The sequence below is a fragment of the Trichomonas vaginalis genome, chromosome VI (assembly GCF_026262505.1).
Source record: "Trichomonas vaginalis G3 chromosome VI, whole genome shotgun sequence".
Taxonomy (NCBI): Eukaryota; Parabasalia; order Trichomonadida; family Trichomonadidae; genus Trichomonas; species Trichomonas vaginalis.
In genome coordinates, this window is record NC_067208.1 from 7,706,320 (window position 1) to 7,728,026 (window position 21,707).

A 21,707-nucleotide genomic window follows, 5' to 3' on the forward strand; every position below is an offset into this window, starting at 1 on the left:
TTGAGCCTAGAATAAAATCTTTAACTTTACATAAATGAGCTTGAAAGAAGTATTCGAACAACATCCATGGAGGTCATTTAAGAAGTTCAATGAAGCTGCAAAGAGTTGGGGATTTACTAACAGAGCTGAAGTGAAAAGGTTCTTTGACAAAAATGTTGTACATCAAACAAAAATAAACCCTTACGACTACTTTTTACCAATTTACTCCATCACTCCCGACGCATACCAATTTGACACTCTCATTCAAAGCAGAAAAGGAGGACATAAACCATTCCTCATCTTCATTAATGTTAACACTCGTAAAGCATATGCATATCCAATGAAAAATAAAGGAACTCGTGAAGTGTTAAGAGTTTTACAAAAGTTTGTAGCAGAACATAGCCCAAGTACTTTAACATCAGACCAAGACAGTGCATACCTCAGCAACGAAATCACAGAATTTCTCATTAAGCATAACATAACTCACTACACTACTGAAGACCATAACCATAACATACTCGGCATCATAAACCGCTTCATAAGGACTCTCAGAGATTTAAATCAAGAGCGAGACTTTACCGAAGAAACAATGAAACACTTTCTCGAAGTATATAATTCCTCAACACATTCTACAACAGGACATACACCAAATTCAATGACACAACAACAAGAAGAAAAGTATATACAAAAGAAACGAAGTCAAACACAAAATATCAGAAATTCAACACAATTTACCCTCATTCCTGGTACAAAAGTTCGTGTAGTTCTTGACGACAAACCGTTGACAAAGAAACGTTTAAGGTTAAGTCGAAATTATTATATCGTAGACTCTACGCAAGGTAATGGATATCTTATAAAAGCTGCCGACGACTCTATTGCGTTTTATCCTCGTCATAAATTAGTCGAAAGTAGTAATGGCAAACTTGCTGAAACCATTGACGAAGCAAAGCGAGGAGTGGTTATTGAAATACTTGACTATAACATAAACGATGACACTTATAAAGTAAGATATGAAGGAGGCGTTGAAGATGTTATACCATCTAAGAACTTGAGAGAGTCAAAGCCAACACATCTGGGACCATTAGAGCGGGAGTACTGGAAAGACAAAAATATGCCAGAAAGAATAAGAAAATTCTTCTAAACTTTTTCATTAGATGTAAATCAGACATGAATGAGAACAGTCATGATATCATTAATGTTACCATTTATTTTAACATAAAGACGCAAAGCGGCGAGGACGAAGTCCATGACCAAAAATAATGTTTAGGGTAGATGGTTAGATCTACCCTCATTTCTACCCTCATTTCTACCCTCATTTCTACCCTCATTTCTACCCTCATTTCTACCCTCTTGAATTTTCATGAATTTTCCCGAAATAAAAAATAAAGTTAGTTTTATTTTATTTATTTTGTATGTAAAGACATGATTTCAGGGATTTTTTTGACGAAGTGTCAATCTTCACTTCGTCAAAAAATAACAGTTATCTAATGAAAAAGTGTCATTTTTTGTATTTGACGAGAATGTCGGGTAAATGTTTTGTCATGATTTCATCGTAAATGTTTTGTCAAGACTTCTTCGTATATGTTTTGTCATGACTTCATCGTACATGTTTTGTCAAGACTTCTTCATCGTAATGAGCGTAAATGTTTTGTGAAGAATATAGCAACAGTCTGAATTCCGACGGTTGCTTTTTATACAAAATTCATGCAGGAAATTCTTGAGTTTTGGTTGAAAGAATACGGTGGAGCCAAAAGTGGCTCGACCTCAAAACAAGCATTTTATGAGCTTACTAAGGGTGTTATGAATGAATTCAAATGTATTTACATACATCCTGACCTCGTTCATTTTGTTGCTGAATTCAGCAAAAATAATGTTTAGGTGAAGAGGTGAGATCTCACCTGTTTTCTCACCTGTTTTCTACCCTCTTGAATTTTCATGACTTCTTCGTAAATGTTTTGTCATGATTTCATCGTAAATGTTTTGTCAAGACTTCTTCGTAAATGTTTTGTCAAACATGAACGTAAATGTTTTGTCAAGACTTCTTCGTAAATGTTTTGTCAAACATGAACGTAAATGTTTTGTCAAGACTTCTTCGTAATGAGTGTAAAGGACCCAAAAATAATGTTTAGGTGAAGAGGTGAGATCTCACCTGTTTTTTCACCTCTTTTTTCACCTCTTGAATTTTCATGAATTTTCCCGAAATAAAAAATAAAGTTAGTTTTATTTTTTTTATTTTTTTTATTTTGTATGTAAAGATATGATTTCAACAATCGGCACAACAGCAATACAAACAACTACAGCACCAAACTCGTTAGTCATGAATCCAACATCTATGTTAGTAGAGATGAAAAGCTTCATTCCTTCTTCATATACTTTTGAAACAGAAATCCAGAAGATAAAGCAAGAACTTTTAACAAGTAATTTAGACTGTAGTGCGAAAGATGAAACAAATGAACAGTATCTTTATGAAATGGAGGACCTCATCGACCATTTACCCAAATTGCCTGAAATCCAACAACAAAAGCTCACTATTCATGAATTCGATGAAATAGAAGTGAAACCAACTGACTCAGTAGAAATAAAGAAGTTCATACGTAAAGTAAATTATGAGTTTCTAGGATATCATTGCAACCATAAAGTTATGGACAAAGATTGCGACATGGTATATAAGAACATCTCTGACATATATAAATCCGAAGAATTTAAGACATACGACAACTTTGTTTCATTAGTTGCAGAATGTGTTTGGGAAATAAGAGATAAAGATAGAAGAGGCAAAGTATGGAACAAACAAATAAGACCCGCTATGTTTGAGATGAAGAGAGCAATTGACGCTTTAGTTGTTTTAGCTGGTTTTATTTCAATGTATAACGCAAAAATGAACCCGCAATGTTCTAAATGTAAAGCAGCAATGAGGAGATATAACTACTCCGTCAAAGAGATAGAAAGAATGAGAAACGACTATGCAGATTTAAAGAAAGAAGCAGAAAAACCAGCAGAAAATAAAATGGACATGTTAGAATTTCTGAACAAAAACTATCCAACTGCTGACGATTTCCTTCTATCTGACGTCAAGAAGAAATATAAAGAAACCTTCGGCATAGTTAAAACATTCGATGTACTAAAAGAAGAAATAGAAGCTACAAAACTGTTTAGGATTTCAAATATACATCGTACAATTCATGTAAAACGCTTGTGAAAAAAAGAGGTGAAAAAACAGGTGAGAAAACAGGTGAGATCTCACCTCTTCACCTAAAATATATTTTTGCTGAATTCAGCAACAAAATTCTGAGTAAAATGGCATATGGCTTGTGTCAAACCGTTGAGTTTTCACAAAATTTAAAAAATAACGTTTACCATGTAAAACGCTTATAAAATAACTGGGGTAGAAAAGAGGGTAGAAATGAGGTTAGATCTAACCATCTACCCTAAAATATATTTTTGCTGAATTCAGCAACAAAAATCGTGAATTTCCTTAAGACAGAAAAAATAAAGTTAGTTTTATTTTTATTTATTTTTTTATTTTGTATGTAAAGACATATATGTCAAACATTGAGTTTGAAACAGTTAGAAAGATAGACAATGACACCAAATTGGTTAGAATAGGTGATTTAAACGTAAGATACTCAAAGAAATACAACAAATATTCTTTGTCAGACATTATATTTCCATCTGGAAAGAAAACACACGACTGGGTTAGAAATGCTTCAACTCAGAAAATTTTGACAAGAAATCCTGAGCTTATGATATCGGTAAGATTCTATGGAACTACAGCATATCTCATCGACAAAAGTCTTATACCAATAGTTTTGTTATGGTTAGACCCAGTTGTTGGATATAACTTCATAACAAATGGTTCATTCGATACGGAACGTTGCAGTGAAGGCTTACTTTACATCGTTCAGAAACCGAAGGACTTCAACACAAAAAGATATAAGATAGGAAGGACATATAATATAACTCAAAGATATGACAGTACAGTCAATAGAGTCAAGGTTGTGTTCGTTAATGATATGAGAGCCGCAGAAACAGAACTACTCGAAAAGTTTGAGAAAATGTATGGTGCTCCCATAAAAGGTAAAGAAACGTTTGAAGTAGATGAGATAGATAAAGCTATAAAATTATTTGACGAAGTTGCTGAAAAATACATGTAAAGCGTTTATTTTTGGTCTTTTGTGAAAGATAGAAAAAATAACGCTAATTTTATTTTTATTTATTTTTTTATTTTGTATGTAAAGACAGTAATGTCAACATCAGAGAACACAACAACTGCTATCGTTCATGAAGCCATAAATGAAGAATACGAGTACATACAGTTTAACAAACAACTCCGTCTCATTCGTTCAGTCAAAGATGACATGTACCAAATGCAAAGTATAATGAATGCTCTTAGTTCTACAAAGCAAGCATATCATTGGTTTGAAAACCAACAGGCAAAAGAACTTTTAGAAGAATTTCCTCATATGATTGCTTCCCTCGGAAAACCGAGGGAAGAGATTCCATTCGAAAATCGCAAGAATTTGGCACCTGGTTTGAAAGGATATTATGTTCATAGACTTTTAGTAAATGCTGTAGCAATGTGGGCTTCACCTCGTTATGCTTGTTATATTTTCATGATGTTAGATGAACTATATAAAGCAGAACGTGGAGAGATGGAAAAGAAACTTCAAGCAAAAGATGAAGTCATTGAATCCAAAGACAAAAGCATACAGAAAAGAATACCACGTTCAGTACCAAAAGGAAAGGAAAAGAGTTATAAGTATATGATATATACTGAAGAGTTGGAGAAAGAAGAAGATAAAGATATGGTTATGTTGCATTTAGTCAGAAGAAACAACAAGAGCTTTTATGACCTTGCTAAGATTTACAAATCTGACAGAAATTGGTTCTATCGTGAAAACTTACCGATTTCAATGACACCGAATGAGCAAATAAAAGAAATTGTCAAAAATACTCTTCCTCAAACACACTATGACATCAAAAGGTTGCACAATACTTACATTCAAAGAAGACTTAACATTACTGAAGGAAAAAATAACAGAATATTTCGATAACTTCAAAGAGGAAGAATAAAAAAATCTAAGCTAATTTTATTTTTTTATAAATTTTATCTCATATGAAAGAACATGAATTTAGAATATTCGGAACTCATGACAGAAGAAGAGAACGAACAACATGTAAAGATTATGCAAAATTTCTGAAGACATACAAAGCTTATGAAAAAGCGTATGAAAAGTTTATACATTGGGGAATTGTTGTAAAATATCGATATGAAGACTAACCAAAAATATATTTTTGCTTAAATGACGTCAGGGTCTATTTCTTCAACCATTTCACTTCCTTCGTCAATGTCAATAGAAGCTTCTTCAACCTTTGGTAAGAATTTCTGTATGACATCTTTGTTCGTTATTGTCTTCAGAGATGAAGGATAATATTTCACATTTGTTTCACCCTTCTTATATTCTTTCTGTTCGGAAAGATTTAAAACAATACTGAAGAAGTCAATGTTAGAGTTCTTTATAACAGTATAATGAGTATCTTTGACATTCACGAAGAAACTCTTTTGTTTCAAAACTACTGCTAACTCTTGTGAAGTATAACGTTTGCGGTCAATGACGATAGCTAATGGTCTGACATACTGACCAAACTTAGATTCTTTCACAAACTTCTTGTTAAAGATAACATTAACATTTGAAGCATTATTGAACTCATTCTTGATGGCAGTAGCGAGAGCATTGTATGAAAAGAACTTGCAATCTTGCATGTGTTTCATTAAAATAAAATAAAAATATTAAATTATTTTGAAAATAACTTAAAAAAATCTAATCTAATTTTTTCGAAAAAATATTTTTTTATTTCCTACTAAAGATGTATCGGAAGTTGTCTAAGTTAGAACACTCGGAAATAAAACAACTTCTTACAGAAGCTAATATAGATGTTGCAAAACATTACGCGACAAACAAAAAAGCACTCGCTGACTTCATTAAAGACTATAATGGTGCAATAACTTATGATAGAATTCATGAGTTCATAAAGCCGCAACGCGGCGAGGACGAAGTCCATGCAAGAACTTTTCCTTTAAATGACGTTGCTATTGACTTATATCATAGACGTTCAGTACCTCATGAAGTAAGAAGAGAAATGTTTGACATAACAAATGCAAACGTTGGTGAAACAAGAAGAAGAGACGACACAGTGAAACAACAGAGAAGAGAGATGTTTAAAAGTGCTATAGAACAAATTCGCAAAGCTAACGATGTCCTTCGTTCCATTGACGACAAACCAAAAGAAGGTGAGAGATGGTTAAAGAAAGATGAAGAGAATAGGAAGAGAAATGTGAAGTCAGGCAATAGACTCATTGACTTTAACATCGAAGCTTTAGATGAACCAAACAGAGACTACTTACACAAACATTTCGGTAAGGTTTTCATGAGACTCTTAGAGAAAATTAAAATAAACTCACAACAAAGATGGATGGTATGTTATAAACTTGGTGGAAAGTATGAATGTTCTACGTTAAACCTCAATAATATTGGAACATTACTACATCAGCTCTTGAAGGAGAACTTTATATCAGAGATAGAAGCAAATGCTGCAGGTATTGTTGAAATGCACTATGACTTCTTCTTGACAAACATAAAGAATCTTACCGAAATAAAGATGTATGATTTAACAGAATATGAAGGCTTAACGATGTCAGATGTAAAGAAAGGCAAACCAAAAAAGAGACCATATAGAGATGAAAGCACACTGACAGAAAGACAGAAAAGATTATTGAACAGACTTAAACAAACAGGAGATAAACAAGATATAGATGACTTCTGGAATGAAATCCTTGGTGAAAAGAAGTTTTATAAGAAGAGAAGCGGTCAGTTCTGGAAGTATCTTTGCACATTACCTATAAATCTTGAGCGCTACCAAATTTTCAATGAATTGAACAAAAGAACTGCAGCACTTATGACAGAAGACAATTGTTTCGTTTATGCTTGCATTCAGGCTGGAGTAGATGAAGAAACTATTGACCACATGAGAGAAGTCATTCGTGTTAGAGACTTTCCTCAAAGTAAAGTACAAGAAATTTCTGACGCAACAGGTATAGCATTTAATGTTACCATTGGTTATTTCAATGACTCAAGACATAATGAAATAAAGAGATATATACCAAAAGAATGTGAAACTGTTAGAACTATTGACTTACTTCTTGTTGAAGACCACTACATGCTAAACGAAAGATTACCAATGACAACATATTTCATTCGCAACTATATAGAAACTCTCAAAGCTTGTGGTGGAATGAACATTGAGAAACAAATGAAGATTTATACAAAGAGAGAAGATAAATATGTAGTTCGTTATGATAGAACAACACCGTTATGGGATGTTATGAAAACATTGTGGGAGTGCAAATATTTCGAACCTATTTCTTATGGAGAACTTTTCACATATACTACTGACTTATATAAACAGAACCTTGCACCATTTAAAGATTTGACATATGCTCCAAAGTATTGTGTACAACTGAAGAAGAAAGCCGAGTCAAAAGAAGTAAATAAAAATAAGTGTAAGTTCATTCCTGAGCACGTTTTCTTTGCTGACTTTGAGTGTAGCACTGATGGAGTTCATAAAGCTTTTAACATCTGTTATGACAGTGAAGATGGTTCAGTGAGTGAAAGCATATGGGGTCAGAACTGTGCAACAGAATTTTTGGAACGACTTCCTGACAAGAGTTTAATATATTTCCATAACCTCAGTTATGATATAAACTTCATCTTAAGACACATGACAGAAGTGAAAGGAACTCCCATCATTAAAGGTTCACGAACAATGCAAATAACTGGCTTATATAAAGGAAGGGCAATTATTATAAAAGACTCTTACAGTGTTATAAATAAGAAACTTAAACTATTTCCTGCTATGTTTAACTTACAAACAGGACGAAAGAAGTATTTCCATATAACTACTACAGCAGTACTTTGTTAGCAAATGACAACAGAACTGGTGTCATTTCTGAAGCATGTAAGTTTATCCAGGATGCGGATACATTCATGAAAAACATAGATTCCATCAAAGGTTGCAGAATAGATGAGAACCACTTCGACTTAGAAAAATATAGCACATTTTATTGCAAACAAGATGTAAGAATTTTAAGAGAAGGTTTTGTTAAGTTCCGCAATGACATATTGAAAGAATTTGATTTAAATGTTTATGACTACGTTAGTATTTGTTCAATTGCTAACAAATTATTTGAGAACAGAGTGTACTTCCCGAATGGAAATTTATATGACCTCTCAAATAAACCAAGAGAATTTATTTCACGCTGTATTCAAGGTGGAAGATGTATGTTGTCAGATAACATTAAACAAAAGAGCGAAAAGAAACTCATTGCTGATTTCGACGCTGTTTCATTATATCCATCCGCTATAGCAAGACTTTATACTTTAGAAGGTATTCCAAAGGTTATGAAGAAAGAAATGTTAAGCACAGAGTATCTCATGAGACATTTATTCGATGACGACCAAAAGGAACCCATTGGTGAAAAGTTTATTTCTGGCTTCTTTGTTCTCATTAAGATAACAGAGATTGGAATACATAGACACTTTCCTTTAATAGTTTGTGACCCTGAACTAAATCCAGAACTTAACGTTCCAGAAGTTCAAACACTTGCTGTTTAATGTATGTTGACCATATAACATTACAAGACCTCATAAAATATCAAGGTGTCAAATGTGAAGTGTTGCAAGGATACTATTACGATGGAAACAGAGATATGAGAATAAGAGATGAAGTAAAGAAGTTGTTTGAGTTAAGGTTAAAGTATAAGAAAGAAGGAAATCCTTTGCAAGAAAATATAAAGCTCATTCTGAACAGTATTTATGGCAAAACTATTCTATCTCCTATTGAGTCAAAAATAACCATAGTAAATGACAAAGATGCTATAAGATATGCCATCAGAAACTACAACCATATAGTGAAGTTCGAAGGTTTGGATGATTCAGATAAAACTATTTTCAAGCTAACGAAAAGCATTTGCAGACACTTTAACTTCTGTCCACTTGGTGTTAACATTCTATCTATGTCGAAGAGAATAATGTGTGAAGTATTCTGTACTGCAGAAGATATGGGTTTGTATATAGCCTATAGCGATACAGATTCGATGCACCTGTATAATGAAGACATACCAAAACTCGCTGAAGAGTTTGAGAAACGTTATGGAAGAGTTCTCATTGGTAAAAACCTTGGTCAATTTCATAGCGACTTTGCAGAAATCACACCTGGAAAACAAAGTTTAGCATACAAGTCAATATTTTGTGGAAAGAAGACCTACATAGACTTACTCACGAATGATTTAAATGAAGTTGCATTTCACTGCAGAATGAAAGGCGTGAAGCAAGATGTTATTGCTTTAACCGCTAATGAAATGTTTCCTGACTCTGTTCAGTGTTTCTATGATGAAGATAAAGGTTTAATGGTTCCGCAAGGAACATATGACAAAGACTCTGAGTTCAGTGTTATGAAGTTATATAAAGCACTTTATGACGGTCAAGAGATTGCATTCGACTTATGTAAGTCTGCTACACCTGCATTTGAAGAGAAGTTTAACTTTTCTATTCAGACTAAGACTTCTTTCATAAGAAAGCTTAAGTTCTGAGGTCATGAATGAGAAAAATAATGAGGTCATTTATTTTTGTCAGCAATGAGGTCATTCGTGATAAAAATAAGCCCATGTGGTCATTTACAATACTGCGATGGTAGAGTTTAAGAGTTGTGCTTCAATGTAGAGACAGTCCTTATGGTCTGGAGGTAAGAACACTGGACAGTTATGGTCATGAGTGGAGAACATGTCTATCCAAAACTCACGATTGAAGCCAGTTAATTTATAGTATTTAGGGTTAGGAAGTGGTGAAGTTCTTGTATGACCAATGAACTCATTTTCAACTCCCTTACTTAAGTTTGAATATAATATAGCTTGCTTTCTATCCCAAATGCCAGGTGTTACAATCTTTGAAAATTCATTTTTCCTCGGAAGCATTGCATCATAATTGAAAACATTTTTGAAATCATCACTTGGTTCAGAGATTTGAAATCTTATCCGTAATGGATTTTCTTTCTTTTTAGCTACTTCATTGAATGGTGAATATATAACAAACTGACAGTCATGTGTTCCATCTTCATTTTCATTAAATTCATAATGAAAGTCTATAAGTTGTGGCTGACTACCTTCTTCTTTCAGTTGTGCAAGAAACTCACGTAAAGGCTGTAAAGTTTGTACTTCAATGTTGAACTTTTTCTCGAACATCTCATTAAATGAAATCATACATTGCAACAATGTTGTATCGTCTTTAAAGTATTTGTATATGTGAATGTTTTGGGCGCTTAAAGACTGTTCGTCATTTTCTATCTCGACTTGAAGTATAAAGTCAACCTTTCTGAAAGCACGTGTTATATACATAGATGTTATGCCAATGTACTTCTCTTCATTTATGTTCACAATCCAGTCTGTTGGAAACTTAAACGTTACTCTGTTCCCCTTTATTTTGACGTCAGGGTTTTCACTACTGAACGCAACAGTTAAAGGTATTTGTCTATACATTTAATTCGGATAAAAATAAACCATTTACTCTTTCTTTGCTTCAGCTTCTTTAGCTTTTGCTTCAGCTTCTTCTCTAGCTTTCTTCGCCAGCAAACGTGGGTTCTTCTGTCTTCCAGCAGCTAATGCAGCAAGTTGTTTTTCACTAAGTTTTCTCTTTGGTCTCTCTGGCTTTTGTTCTTGTTTTTGTTCCTTCAGTTCGGATAAAATTTGCTCGCGAATTTCTTTCTTCAATGCTTCAACATCTATGACCCCTTGGGTCTTGTCCGTAGGGCTTGTCTGAGTCATTTGACTGCAGATAAAAAACAAAATTAAAACTTTAACCGGTGTAAAATGAGCTTGTCAAAATCAGAGCGAGAGTCTATTATATTAAATGACGCAAGAGGAATACAACATCCTTTCTATTACGTAAGTCAGAGTAAAGATGGTAAAATATACGTAAGAAAAAGAAAGGTTCCATTAGCGAATGCAGAAAGCGACAACATTAAGGTGTATGACAAGGGTGAAGCCCATATAAAACCTTCTGTTCAAACTGAAAAGTCAATAGAACCAGAAGAAAAGAAGCCAGATGTTCTTTCAATAACGAACCAAGAGCTTATTGCAAAGTTCGTGAATTTCATTGAAAAGCAAACCGAGTCAAAGAACCCTGACCCACCAGTGAAAGAAGTTGAGACAAAAGAGAATGTACAGTTCATTGAAAATGTCAAGAAACAACTTCCACCACGAATGCCAAGAAGAAGAGTGAGAATAATGAAGTAAATAGATATTTTTATCCGAAGTAAATACATGCAGAACGAACAGTTAAACGAATTTACTCCAGCAGAGCATATTCATCAGATTCGCTCATATTTCGATATCATAGACAATGCAGTTCAAATTGGTGACACTAATAGAAAATATTCTGACGCAAAGATTCCATCACAACCTGGAACTGCTAAAGATAACACATGGGTAACATTCAATCTCTCACCTCCTGGTGAAAATATGTTGGACCTTTACAATACATTCATTACGTATAAAATGGAAGGTCAATTTATTGTAGATAAAGAAATTGGTTCAGGTTCCAATAAAACAAACCCACCAGGATTTTGGATTGGTTTCGATGACGCTTTCTATGCAGTTGCTGGATATCAAATCCTTGCAAATGGTCGTATCGTATATTCTCAAGACAACGCAAGAGAAGAAGCATATATAACTTCAAACTCACAAACTACCGAACAAATAAAGAAAGTAGATGTTTTCTCAAAGACTCGACATGAAGATGTATGGAGTCATTCGGGAACATGCAGAACAGGACAAATTGTTAGTGGTCCAATTACAGCAGGAAAATCATTTGATTTTAAGCTTCGTTTAAGAATTCCTGTTAGAAGATTCCTTCCATTAGAAGCTATTCGATTTATTCCAGCTTTTGCAGGAAACATTCAGCTTAAAGTAAAGTTCAGTAGCGACGCCTTACAATGCACATCTATATCTGTAAATGATATCATTGCTTTCAATCCAACTCTTAAAGTTGCATTTGCTTCAGATTCAAATCCACCGACAAATAAATTTGTTCCATGGAATGAACCATTCACTATGATAACGAAGGCAATAGAAGCTAGTGGAACAGTTACTATTACAACTGTAAACCAGCAACTATTTCGAACAAAGATGGATTTTAATGAATGTTTCATTCATCCAAAGTCATTCTCTTTAGACCCTAACATTTATACAGAACTTGTAGAACATTATACAAACGAGGCTTTATGTTTTCCTGTTAAAGTTATGGATTGGATTCCTATGGACGGTTCATTCTCAAAGAATACAGATAGTTCAAGTGCAACATTTACAGCAGCTTATACGCCTATTAATGTTAAAAGTATTTGGGCACTATTTAGAAAGAAAGACAACTATTATGTTAATTTTGAGAACCCTAAGTTTAAATATCTTCAGCTTTCCATGGGAGCTTATGGAAATATGCCTGCAGAACCTGAAAAATCATATGGACCTGTATTTTATGAAATGGTTGCGAACGCCTGCAATACAAACAATGATATGATAGGATTTAATGAAGATGTTATGAGGTCATTGGTGGATGATGGTAGTGTGGAACATAAATGGGATAGCTATGACAACACACATTTCTTATGTGGTTTTCCAACAGAAGTGGACTTTTGCTTCCAGCAAGGTCAAACATCTACTGCTCCAATAACATACAAATTGTCTGTTAAAGGACCTATTGAACTAGCAACTGAAAATGTACCAAAGCCACTTATTGGATTTATGAGGGATTGTTGCTTTGCCATTCAGGTGCGTGCTAATGGAATCCCAATAATAAGATTAGATGACTATAACTTAGCTACGGACGACAGTGAGGAATAAAGGATGAACGTTTATTTTTAAAGCTTATAAATGAGTTCTTCATCAAGCTCTCGCGAACCTTCACCATCTATGAAACAAACTTTACCAAACGATTATGGAGCACCTATTGAATATTTCTTACGAGCTGCACAATGGCAAAGAGCAGTCTCACCAAGGTTAGGTGTTCCACCAGCTCCTGTCAAAAATAGCATTTGGTCAAGTCCTTATATAAAATATGGTCTCCCACTAGGTTTGCTAGCTACAGCAGGAGCAGTTATGATGTTGAAAAGAAATAAAGCAAATGTTGTAAATAATACTGAAGTAGCTGAAGTTAAACAAACTCCAACACCTTCGCCAAAACCAACGCCTTCACAAGCAAAACCTTCAATGACTCCTGAACCTATGGAAGTACAAACTCCTGTTCAAAAGTCAACTCCTAAACCGACTCCAACATTTAAACCAGAACCTACACCACAAATAAATCGTAAAACTCCTGCGTTTCCTTACTGAAAAAATAACGTTATTTTTATTTAATATTAAAATTTTTATTTGATTGAAATGACAAATAAAGTCACTGAAGCAATGAAACAAAAGTTTTTGGTAGAATACATTAAATCAGGAACTATTCCAGAAGGTTTTTACATTCATACTATGAAGGATGGTAGAGTTCAGTTTAGAAAGATAAAGCAACCATTAGATAAAGAAGGAATTTTGAGAAAGATTAAACTTCATGAGGACAACATTGCTGAACTTAGGAAGAAGTTAGAAGAGTTGGAGAAAGGAAGAGAGTTATAAAGCAATGAATTCAACAGGTTAGAAATGAGGGTAGATATCAGGTTAGATCTAACCTTCTACCCTAAGTTTAAATGGATGTTTTCATACGTGTGGGAGTGGTGATATCATTAATTTTAAGTTTATTTTTTATTTTAATTTTATATAAATGACGAAAACTATTGAGATAACAAACTACAACGGTCATGAGTTCAAGAATTTATTCTTCGTTCCTCGTGAAAATACATTCTATCAGATACGAGGGAGAAAGGGTAAAGTTAGTTTGAGCGTTTATGACTACAAGCATAATGGAAAGTTTATACAAGCATACGATACAAACGGTAAGCGTGTTTCATTAGCTTTGTCAAAACTTACTAACATTCATTTTGACAGTGATTTTGACATATATGAAGAAGAAAGTGAGTCAGAAGAATATGAACTGTTGTGTGAAGCACAGCAATGGGAGGAGTTGCAATACTTTTGTAAGTGAGAACGTTTATTTTTTACATTAGTGAGGTGAAGTGGTTGGCGGCTTTGTAAATATTTAAGGTTAAGTTAGTGTTGTCGTTTGTGTTGTAAAATATACGTTAACGGTTTTGTAAAGTGTCAAATTCACATATCAGGGGTAAGGAGGCGCGCAGTGCCTCCGTACCCATGATATGTATACTAACTAAGAAATACTGTGATAGAATACCTAGTTATACTAGATACTATTATAATATGAATTCATTTGTATTGAATATCGATAATAAAAAATCGATGGAACGTCAATTTGACAGACTCAAGTTTCGAATTAGAGACCAACTTTCATCAGCATAGTATATGTGCGCAAACTACTGCATAATGGTATGCTTATCTTTTCATTTTAAAAAATAACGTATTTGAATAATTTTGTAAAAAATTAGAATTACTCGATATTAAGCATATTGCTTTTCTATCATATATGCTTATATTCTACAATAGTGTTACCAAACATCGGGCAACATCATACGTATAATACAACTTTTTTAGGGTTGTTAGATTCCCGACGATAGGTGTCTTGGAAGATTTGCCTGGTGTCATCATAGTGTCTTTAAATCAAAAATTTTATTTTGGAGTTAGTTTTATTGATTTTTCAATAAAAAACATTTCTAAAACAAGAAAATAAAACGATAAAATATTTATATTTTATATAAGGATCTTATATATTTAAAATAAATATCATTTTATTTTTTTCATTGGTGTCTGTCAAACCATAATACACTATTCAAAAATTCAATGTGTCTTGCGGTTTCAAAAGACACCTTCAAATTGAACGATAGCACAGACACTATTGAATTTTACCCATTTTATTTAGTTTTTACCCTTTTTATTTTTAAGAATTAATGACTGAAACAGCCGTTTTGCTATGACCTCAATCACTTTTATTTATTATTTTAAATATTATTTAATTTTATTATTTGAATAGGCCAACTTATATTTGAGAAGCTCAATTTGAGACCACTTAATACATTGAAATATCATAAATATTAAAATATTAAAAAGTGTATTTCAAAATATTGAAATTATAAAAATTTATAATACTGAAATTGAGACAAATTAATAAATTCAATGTGTTTTTTTTTTGAAATAACTCTCAAATATTATTTTTTTGTTTATTTAATGATGAATAAATATGATTGCTTTAGTCAATCATAAAAACTAATTGAGAGAGGGTCAAAGTTGCTATTTGTCACTTTTCCACAAGAATATAATGGGGAAAAAGTTATCATATAGTTGATCTCATTCACTGAGGTGAGAGATGCATGTAGTGTAATGTTATAAACAGTGGGATTGCTTCTCTAAGTCCTAGGTTCGAGACACATTGGCTTCATTTTTCTCTTTTTTATTGACGTAAACTATTCAATTTTTGTGTTCTCCATTCAAATTTCAGAATTTTTTTTGCAGATTTCACGCTACATTCGAAGTTACCTTTTGTAACAACCACCACTGCCTACGAAAGACGAAAGTGTGTCACGATTTCACCCGGAAATCCGACGGTTGTTTAAGAGTAAGCACTTTTGGCACCTACTCAAAACTAATTTAAGTTTAAAATAATGAAAGGATAATTTGATCGTTTTTTAAAATACAATGGTAAAAGTATAAATGTTTATTCCGTATGTAATGTGATTTGATTTGGATGGTAAGATAAGTTTCGGTATAGTTTTTGTTAATTGATTAAGAATTGTTGAATAAAATTCTGGAACTTCGTCAATTTCTTTGATTCCCTCTTCCTCGCAATACAACTCCATATCATTAACTTGTATTTAAAGGCTTCCATATACAAAACTATATATAATGTTTGAAAGTTAAATCCAATCTTTTTCTATTTCTAAAAAAATTGAGACCTAAACACGAGATAGCTTTCAGAAAATTTTCAGGGACATTTTTAATCATTTTTTTTATTTATTGTAATATCTTTGTTATTAAATTTGAATTGTTTAATATTTGAATGTAAAGAATTGAATAGTAATAATTTTAGTTTTAATACATAGCTAATTGCTAAGCAAAATAATTAATTTATTGTAATTTTGACATGTAAACTAAAGGGGAATTTAGCCGGCCAAATATGTGTTACTTTTTGACTTCACCTCACTTCCACCATTTCGTCTTATGACAGTATATAGGTACACTATATATCTCTTACCCTTTCCTTCTTACCTAAAGACTTCCAATCTTATTTTTTTCCAATTTTTCCCCTAAATTTAAATCTTATATAATATAAATAAAATGCATAATATCAATCACAAAAATTAATGTTTATTTTTTTAATTAAAATTGCCGCGCAATTTAAGGTTTTCTGTCACTTTTTTGTTAGCCATTTCGGTACGAAACAGTTTTGGATTCATATTGAGAGTCCAATACAATTTTTGAACCCCACATTTGTAATTTTCATAAGAATTCTGAACCTTCAAAATTAATTCTGGAGTTAATTCCTCTTGTGAGGACCACCTTTAATTTTTGGTGTACCACCGATTTCTTTGAATGCTTTTTGAGAGTATTTCTTGAAACTTGTTTGAAAATTGTAACATTTTGATAAGAATATGGAACTTTTTTCAAAACTGTTGCGTAAGTTAACTCACCACTTTCAAGTTTTTCATACATATATCTTACCCATTCATTTGGAATACGAGGTCTAGAGTTTTCGTTCATTTTTTTACTTTACAAAACTGTTTATTTTTCAGAATTTTTAAATTTGAAAAAATCCATTCTATATCTGATAAATAATATATTATTTTTCAATCAAAATATTTTGATTATCATCTCAAAAGTGTTCTCAAAACCTAGTTTTTCTTATTTTGGATAATCTTAATATTTATATTATTATAAACTAATTGAACACCATATGTTTTTGTATACTTTTACAAAAAAATTGATAGATTTGTGATACTTCCCCGACGATAGAATTGAATAGCTTACATTTTGACAGAACTTAATATGGAACATTTTAAACAAATTTGAAATGAAATAATTTGTGAGAATTTGAGAATAATTTAATTATTTCAGAAGTCTATATTGAAAAAATATTCTTAACAAAATTAATTTAAATGGTTCAGAAAATAAAAAATTAAAATTAATGGAAAAAACATGATTAGGAATAATTAACAATAATAAATATCATGGTTTTGTTGTAAACAGAAATTCATCAAAAGTGACACCTCAGAAAAGCTAAAATATTGAATTTTTGGAACTTTTGATAGAGCACGTTTTTAAATATTAATTAAAGTAAATGTATATTTTGTACAGATTCTTTTTAATAAAAAAATAAAATTTTGAAGAAGAACACAAAATCTTCTGAAAAATAATATCACATAAACTCATATTATTTTCTAATATATAACTAAAAAAAAAAAAAAAAAAAAAAAAAAAAAAGGTAGTGGGGCTTCCAGGGGCTGCGCCCCTTCTAGCCCCGAAGATGTTTAGTATAAATGAAGTTCTTATATACGGGTCTTCCAGGAGCTTTTCACAAATTATATATGTTTTCATGTTTTGTCAAGACTTCTTCGTAAAATCAGACAAAAATAATGTTTAGGGTAGAAGGTTAGATATAACCTCTTTTCTAACCTCTTTTCTACCCTCTTGAATTTTCAAGACTTCTTCGTACATGTTTTGTCACTTTTCTGTCACTTTTCAGGAAAAAACATTTTTATTATATATATAAAATGAATTTTACAAAACCACCGTTACCCTTCTTTGGAAATAAGAGTAGATGTAAAGATATTCTATTGAGAGAACTTAAGAAACTACCGAATGGTCTAACATTTGTAGACTTGTTCGGTGGAAGTTTCTATATATCTCATTTGTGCCATACAATATTTCCTGACTCAAAGATTATATGCAATGACTTCGACAACTATATGAACCGTCTCAAACATATACCAGACACAAACAAAATATTGAAAGAGTTAAAAGAAAAGATACCTATAGGTAAGATGGAACGTATACCATTAGATAAGAAAAATACTGTCAGAGAGGTTTTGAAAAAGGCAGAGTATATTGACTGGGATAGTATATCTGCTAGACTATTATATAGTGGTGCTATAAGAGTTCATGACATTGAAACACTTATGTCAAAAGTTTTATATCTTAACTATACAAATGTTTTCAAAGAGAACATAGAAAAATATATTGAGGGTATAGAGTTTGTGAGATGTCATTGGACAGAGTTGTATGAAAAATATAAAGACAAGGAAAATGTTTTCTTTATAGTGGACCCGCCGTTCTATAACACATGGGATTTTCAATACCAAGTAGACTGGACTTTGAGAGACTCTTTAGAAACTTTAGACGTTTTACATAACCATCCATGCTTTTACTTTACATCCGATAAAAGTGGTTTGGAAAGTGTCATGAGATGGTTAGAGGACATACATGACTATGAGTTTAGATACGATAAGATAGAATATGAGAGAGGTCCTATAAACTGGAGAAAGTGTCATAACAAAGAAATTTTACTAGTAAGTAAATGTGGTTTGAAATAGGACTACTTGTTTTAGGTTTTTTCCATTGTGTCATTTACTTATTTGACGTGGCAGAAAGATATAGAGAATATGAAGATGAACCAATGCCTGCAAATGTTCAGCATATGTACTCGTAAGAGATATTTTTATCTAATATTAAATGGACGCACAGAACTTAGCGAATGCACAGCAACCTGGACAACCAAACCCAGAGAATATTCCAAATGAAGTTAGAATACAAACTGCAATGGCAAACTATGGTCAAGTGCCAACAGATGTACAAATGCAAACTGCCATGTCAAATGACGCTGCGTTAGGTTTGCCACCATGGTATGCAAATATGAGATGGAAAGAGTTTTATACAAACCCGAAGTGGGATATAAACAACTTTATGCAGATGACGCGAACACAGGAGTTGACCCAGAGTATGTTTTCTACCAGAGGAGAAACAGAATGTATGAGCTCCAGTTAAAGAATGCTATGGAACTCAGAAGGAAACGTAAGAGACTAGGTGGACATTAGATTTTTACATATAGTAAAATGGGTTTCTTGGAAGAATAGGAAACTTCTTTCGAAATGTTGGAAGAGGTATATGGAATGGAATAAAAACCGTCGGAAGAGGAATTTGGAACGGTGTCAAAAATATTGGTAAAAAGTAGGTCAGTTTGTTGGTATTATACCTAAAGACCCTGAACCAGAAGAGCAAGCTCCTGTTATACAACAGCCTGAACCTGCACCACAGTCTAGTTGGCAACCAAATCCAACACCTCAACCGTATTAAAAAATCATATTTTTACCGTTCGATAGTAGTTGTATATGAAACTAAGTTCTAAGTAAAACGCGTGGTATAATGGAATTATTCTCTTTCTTCCATCTGTAGTAAACCATACTTGAAAGTCTGAAATACTTCCACTTGGTGGTTCGTATAGCTTTGTAGGTTTTTCGTAAAAGTCATTTGCCAAGCATAAAAAAGAGTTTTGTGCACCAGAAAATGAAGCATGAACTATAATAGCAGCTGGGTCGAAAACATCTTTAAATAAATATGGTTCATCTCTTGCATATCGACTGTAAATATTTGCTAAAGGAAGTTCGACTTTCTGATTTAACATTCTTTGCAAATAATACCATGACATTGCAGTGAATTCTGTATATATTTGTTCGTCTTTCTTTGGATTGTCTTCGTAGATTTGAAATGACACTTGTGAATTTTGTTTGTCATATACAATTCTCACATAAAGTGTGCTCTCGGTATTTGCATATTCATCAGCATATTTTGCATAACATGAATTTATTTTATCTTCTATATTTTTTAACGCAGTCTGTAGAGAAGATGAAAGGTCAACTTGTATTAGCTCAATTTCTTCCCACATTTTTCGTTTCCCTTCATATATATAATCTATATGAAACCTTACAATAAATGGAAAACTTTTATCTTCTACAGATACAAACTTCATTCTACGAAAGCCAATAGCTTTTGTGACAGATGGGTCTCTTAGCCATCTTAATGGGTAGTCAAAACGATAGCCTTCATGCTTTACGGTCTCTGTCTCAAACTTTTGACCGACATTAGTAAAAAGTTCATCTAATGGTTTAGTTGTAGCAACTCTTGAATTTTCTTTTTCTATTGGAAGCATATTTTATCTAGAATAAAAATGTCGAAAGAAACAGCGTCTATGAGAGAAATACAACACAACCGACAACTCATTATGCAAGCTCTAAATAGAACACAACAAACTTTTCAAACTATTCTAAGATATCTGAGTCATTGAAAAGAAGGAAACTTAAAACTGACATTAAACCCAATGACAGATGAGTTTCTGTTTCAAGACAATAAGAACAATACTGTCTGTATAAATCCAACAAAAGGAACTTTAAACGAGAAACCTATAAATGAACTTCTTTTGAAAACAGATGTTGACAACAAAGCTGACAAAGAATATGTAGACGATGCAATAGCAAAAGAAGAAGAAAGAGCTAACAATGCTTATGCAACAAAAGAACATACTCATCCTGAACTAGCAGACAAAACATATGTTGACAATAAAATGTCAAGTGAAGTGACAAGAGCTGAAAACGAATATTCTAAAAAGACTCATACACATACCATTGCAAATATTACAAACTTACAAGAAACCTTAAACAGGAAAAGTGACGTTGGACATACACATTCTATATCTGAAATAACAGACTTAAACGTTAGCCTTGAAAAGAAAGCTGACAAAACATATGTCAACAGTGAGTTAGAGGAGAAGGTAGATAGGGGTTGTATGGCTAGTGCGTTAGTGAAGAAGGCAGATAAGGAATATGTGGATTGAAAAAGACAATGAAATTAAAGAAGGGTTGAATGGTATAATGAACGGACATCGAAGATTTTAGAAGGTAAAGCCAATACAGGGTGGGTTTCAGGATGTTTAGACCTTAAAGCGGATAAGAACCATACACATACCATTGCAAATATTACAAACTTACAAGAAACCTTAAACAGGAAAAGTGACGTTGGACATACACACGATTTCTTCGCAACTGTTGGTATAGAAAATATTGAAGGAACGGTTGAAGGAGCTGGTGGGGATGTATTAGATTGGAAACCTCCTAACTTTCCACAAGGTTTAACATCGGATGAAAACATAACAACGATGAAATACATTAGATGTAGAAATGTCTATGTCATGGAGGATGAAAAAAAAGTTAAATTCACTGCTCAAGATTTATATGATAAAAAAGCTGACAAAACAGAGCTTCAAACGTTAAAGACAGAAATACTTCAAACACTATATCCTATAGGTTCTATTTACACGTCAATGAACTCTACCAGACCAGAAGTAGTACTTGGTTTTGGAACTTGGACTCAAATAGTCGACAGGTTTTTGTATTGTGCAAACTCTTCAAAGGAAACAGGTGGAAGTAAAACGATTTCAGGTGAAAATTTACCTGCACACAGTCACTACAAGATTTAAGTACATCTCAAGCAGGTTGGCATAAGCATAGATATTGGGATTGGTCAGAATGACAAAAGGTAAAGGATATGATGTTAAAGACGACGTTAAGTT

The 21,707-nt window shown here is 32.7% G+C and overlaps 11 protein-coding genes and 3 pseudogenes across 14 annotated transcripts, besides 4 other annotated features; 10 read left to right on the forward strand and 4 right to left on the reverse strand.

The window, feature by feature from the left end:
- Positions 1–14,350: part of a mobile genetic element that runs on past the window's edge.
- Positions 35–1,120, forward strand: TVAGG3_0824300 (integrase core domain containing protein family; the record flags this gene model as incomplete). The annotated part of the gene is made up of 1 exon (XM_051248188.1): positions 35–1,120. One exon carries the CDS (start codon positions 35–37, stop codon positions 1,118–1,120), a length of 1,086 nt encoding a protein of 361 aa, XP_051083663.1.
- Positions 2,237–3,178, forward strand: TVAGG3_0824310 (organellar and viral DNA polymerase type B; the record flags this gene model as incomplete). Its single annotated transcript, XM_051248189.1, has 1 exon — positions 2,237–3,178. The coding sequence occupies one exon, from the start codon at positions 2,237–2,239 to the stop codon at positions 3,176–3,178; it is 942 nt and encodes a 313-aa protein (XP_051083664.1).
- TVAGG3_0824320 lies at positions 4,224–5,045 on the forward strand (annotated as a pseudogene). The gene has a single exon. A coding segment is annotated over exon 1 (822 nt).
- TVAGG3_0824330 (organellar and viral DNA polymerase type B) lies at positions 6,589–7,660 on the forward strand (the record flags this gene model as incomplete). Its single annotated transcript, XM_051248190.1, has 1 exon — positions 6,589–7,660. A coding segment is annotated over one exon (1,072 nt), but the record flags the coding sequence as incomplete, so codon positions are not given.
- TVAGG3_0824340 lies at positions 7,759–8,592 on the forward strand (annotated as a pseudogene). The gene has a single exon. A coding segment is annotated over exon 1 (834 nt).
- On the reverse strand, positions 9,713–10,570 carry TVAGG3_0824350 (uncharacterized protein; the record flags this gene model as incomplete). Its single annotated transcript, XM_001281141.2, has 1 exon — positions 9,713–10,570. One exon carries the CDS (start codon positions 10,568–10,570, stop codon positions 9,713–9,715), a length of 858 nt encoding a protein of 285 aa, XP_001281142.2.
- TVAGG3_0824360 (uncharacterized protein) lies at positions 10,595–10,855 on the reverse strand (the record flags this gene model as incomplete). Its single annotated transcript, XM_051248191.1, has 1 exon — positions 10,595–10,855. The coding sequence occupies one exon, from the start codon at positions 10,853–10,855 to the stop codon at positions 10,595–10,597; it is 261 nt and encodes an 86-aa protein (XP_051083666.1).
- TVAGG3_0824370 (uncharacterized protein) lies at positions 12,143–12,928 on the forward strand (the record flags this gene model as incomplete). Its single annotated transcript, XM_051248192.1, has 1 exon — positions 12,143–12,928. The coding sequence occupies one exon, from the start codon at positions 12,143–12,145 to the stop codon at positions 12,926–12,928; it is 786 nt and encodes a 261-aa protein (XP_051083667.1).
- Positions 12,959–13,417, forward strand: TVAGG3_0824380 (uncharacterized protein; the record flags this gene model as incomplete). Its single annotated transcript, XM_001299084.2, has 1 exon — positions 12,959–13,417. The coding sequence occupies one exon, from the start codon at positions 12,959–12,961 to the stop codon at positions 13,415–13,417; it is 459 nt and encodes a 152-aa protein (XP_001299085.1).
- On the forward strand, positions 13,466–13,702 carry TVAGG3_0824390 (uncharacterized protein; the record flags this gene model as incomplete). The annotated part of the gene is made up of 1 exon (XM_001299085.1): positions 13,466–13,702. One exon carries the CDS (start codon positions 13,466–13,468, stop codon positions 13,700–13,702), a length of 237 nt encoding a protein of 78 aa, XP_001299086.1.
- A 2,238-nt stretch (positions 14,351–16,588) lies between the features above and the next one.
- TVAGG3_0824400 (uncharacterized protein) lies at positions 16,589–16,849 on the reverse strand (the record flags this gene model as incomplete). Its single annotated transcript, XM_001290111.1, has 1 exon — positions 16,589–16,849. One exon carries the CDS (start codon positions 16,847–16,849, stop codon positions 16,589–16,591), a length of 261 nt encoding a protein of 86 aa, XP_001290112.1.
- Positions 16,850–17,101: 252 nt separating this feature from the next.
- Positions 17,102–17,142: a mobile genetic element.
- A 181-nt stretch (positions 17,143–17,323) lies between these two features.
- Positions 17,324–17,361: a mobile genetic element.
- A 178-nt stretch (positions 17,362–17,539) lies between these two features.
- Positions 17,540–21,707: part of a mobile genetic element that runs on past the window's edge.
- Positions 17,860–18,678, forward strand: TVAGG3_0824440 (phage tail repeat-like family; the record flags this gene model as incomplete). Its single annotated transcript, XM_051248193.1, has 1 exon — positions 17,860–18,678. The coding sequence occupies one exon, from the start codon at positions 17,860–17,862 to the stop codon at positions 18,676–18,678; it is 819 nt and encodes a 272-aa protein (XP_051083668.1).
- TVAGG3_0824450 lies at positions 18,905–19,179 on the forward strand (annotated as a pseudogene). Its single transcript has one exon. A coding segment is annotated over exon 1 (275 nt).
- On the reverse strand, positions 19,443–20,027 carry TVAGG3_0824460 (uncharacterized protein; the record flags this gene model as incomplete). Its single annotated transcript, XM_051248194.1, has 1 exon — positions 19,443–20,027. The coding sequence occupies one exon, from the start codon at positions 20,025–20,027 to the stop codon at positions 19,443–19,445; it is 585 nt and encodes a 194-aa protein (XP_051083669.1).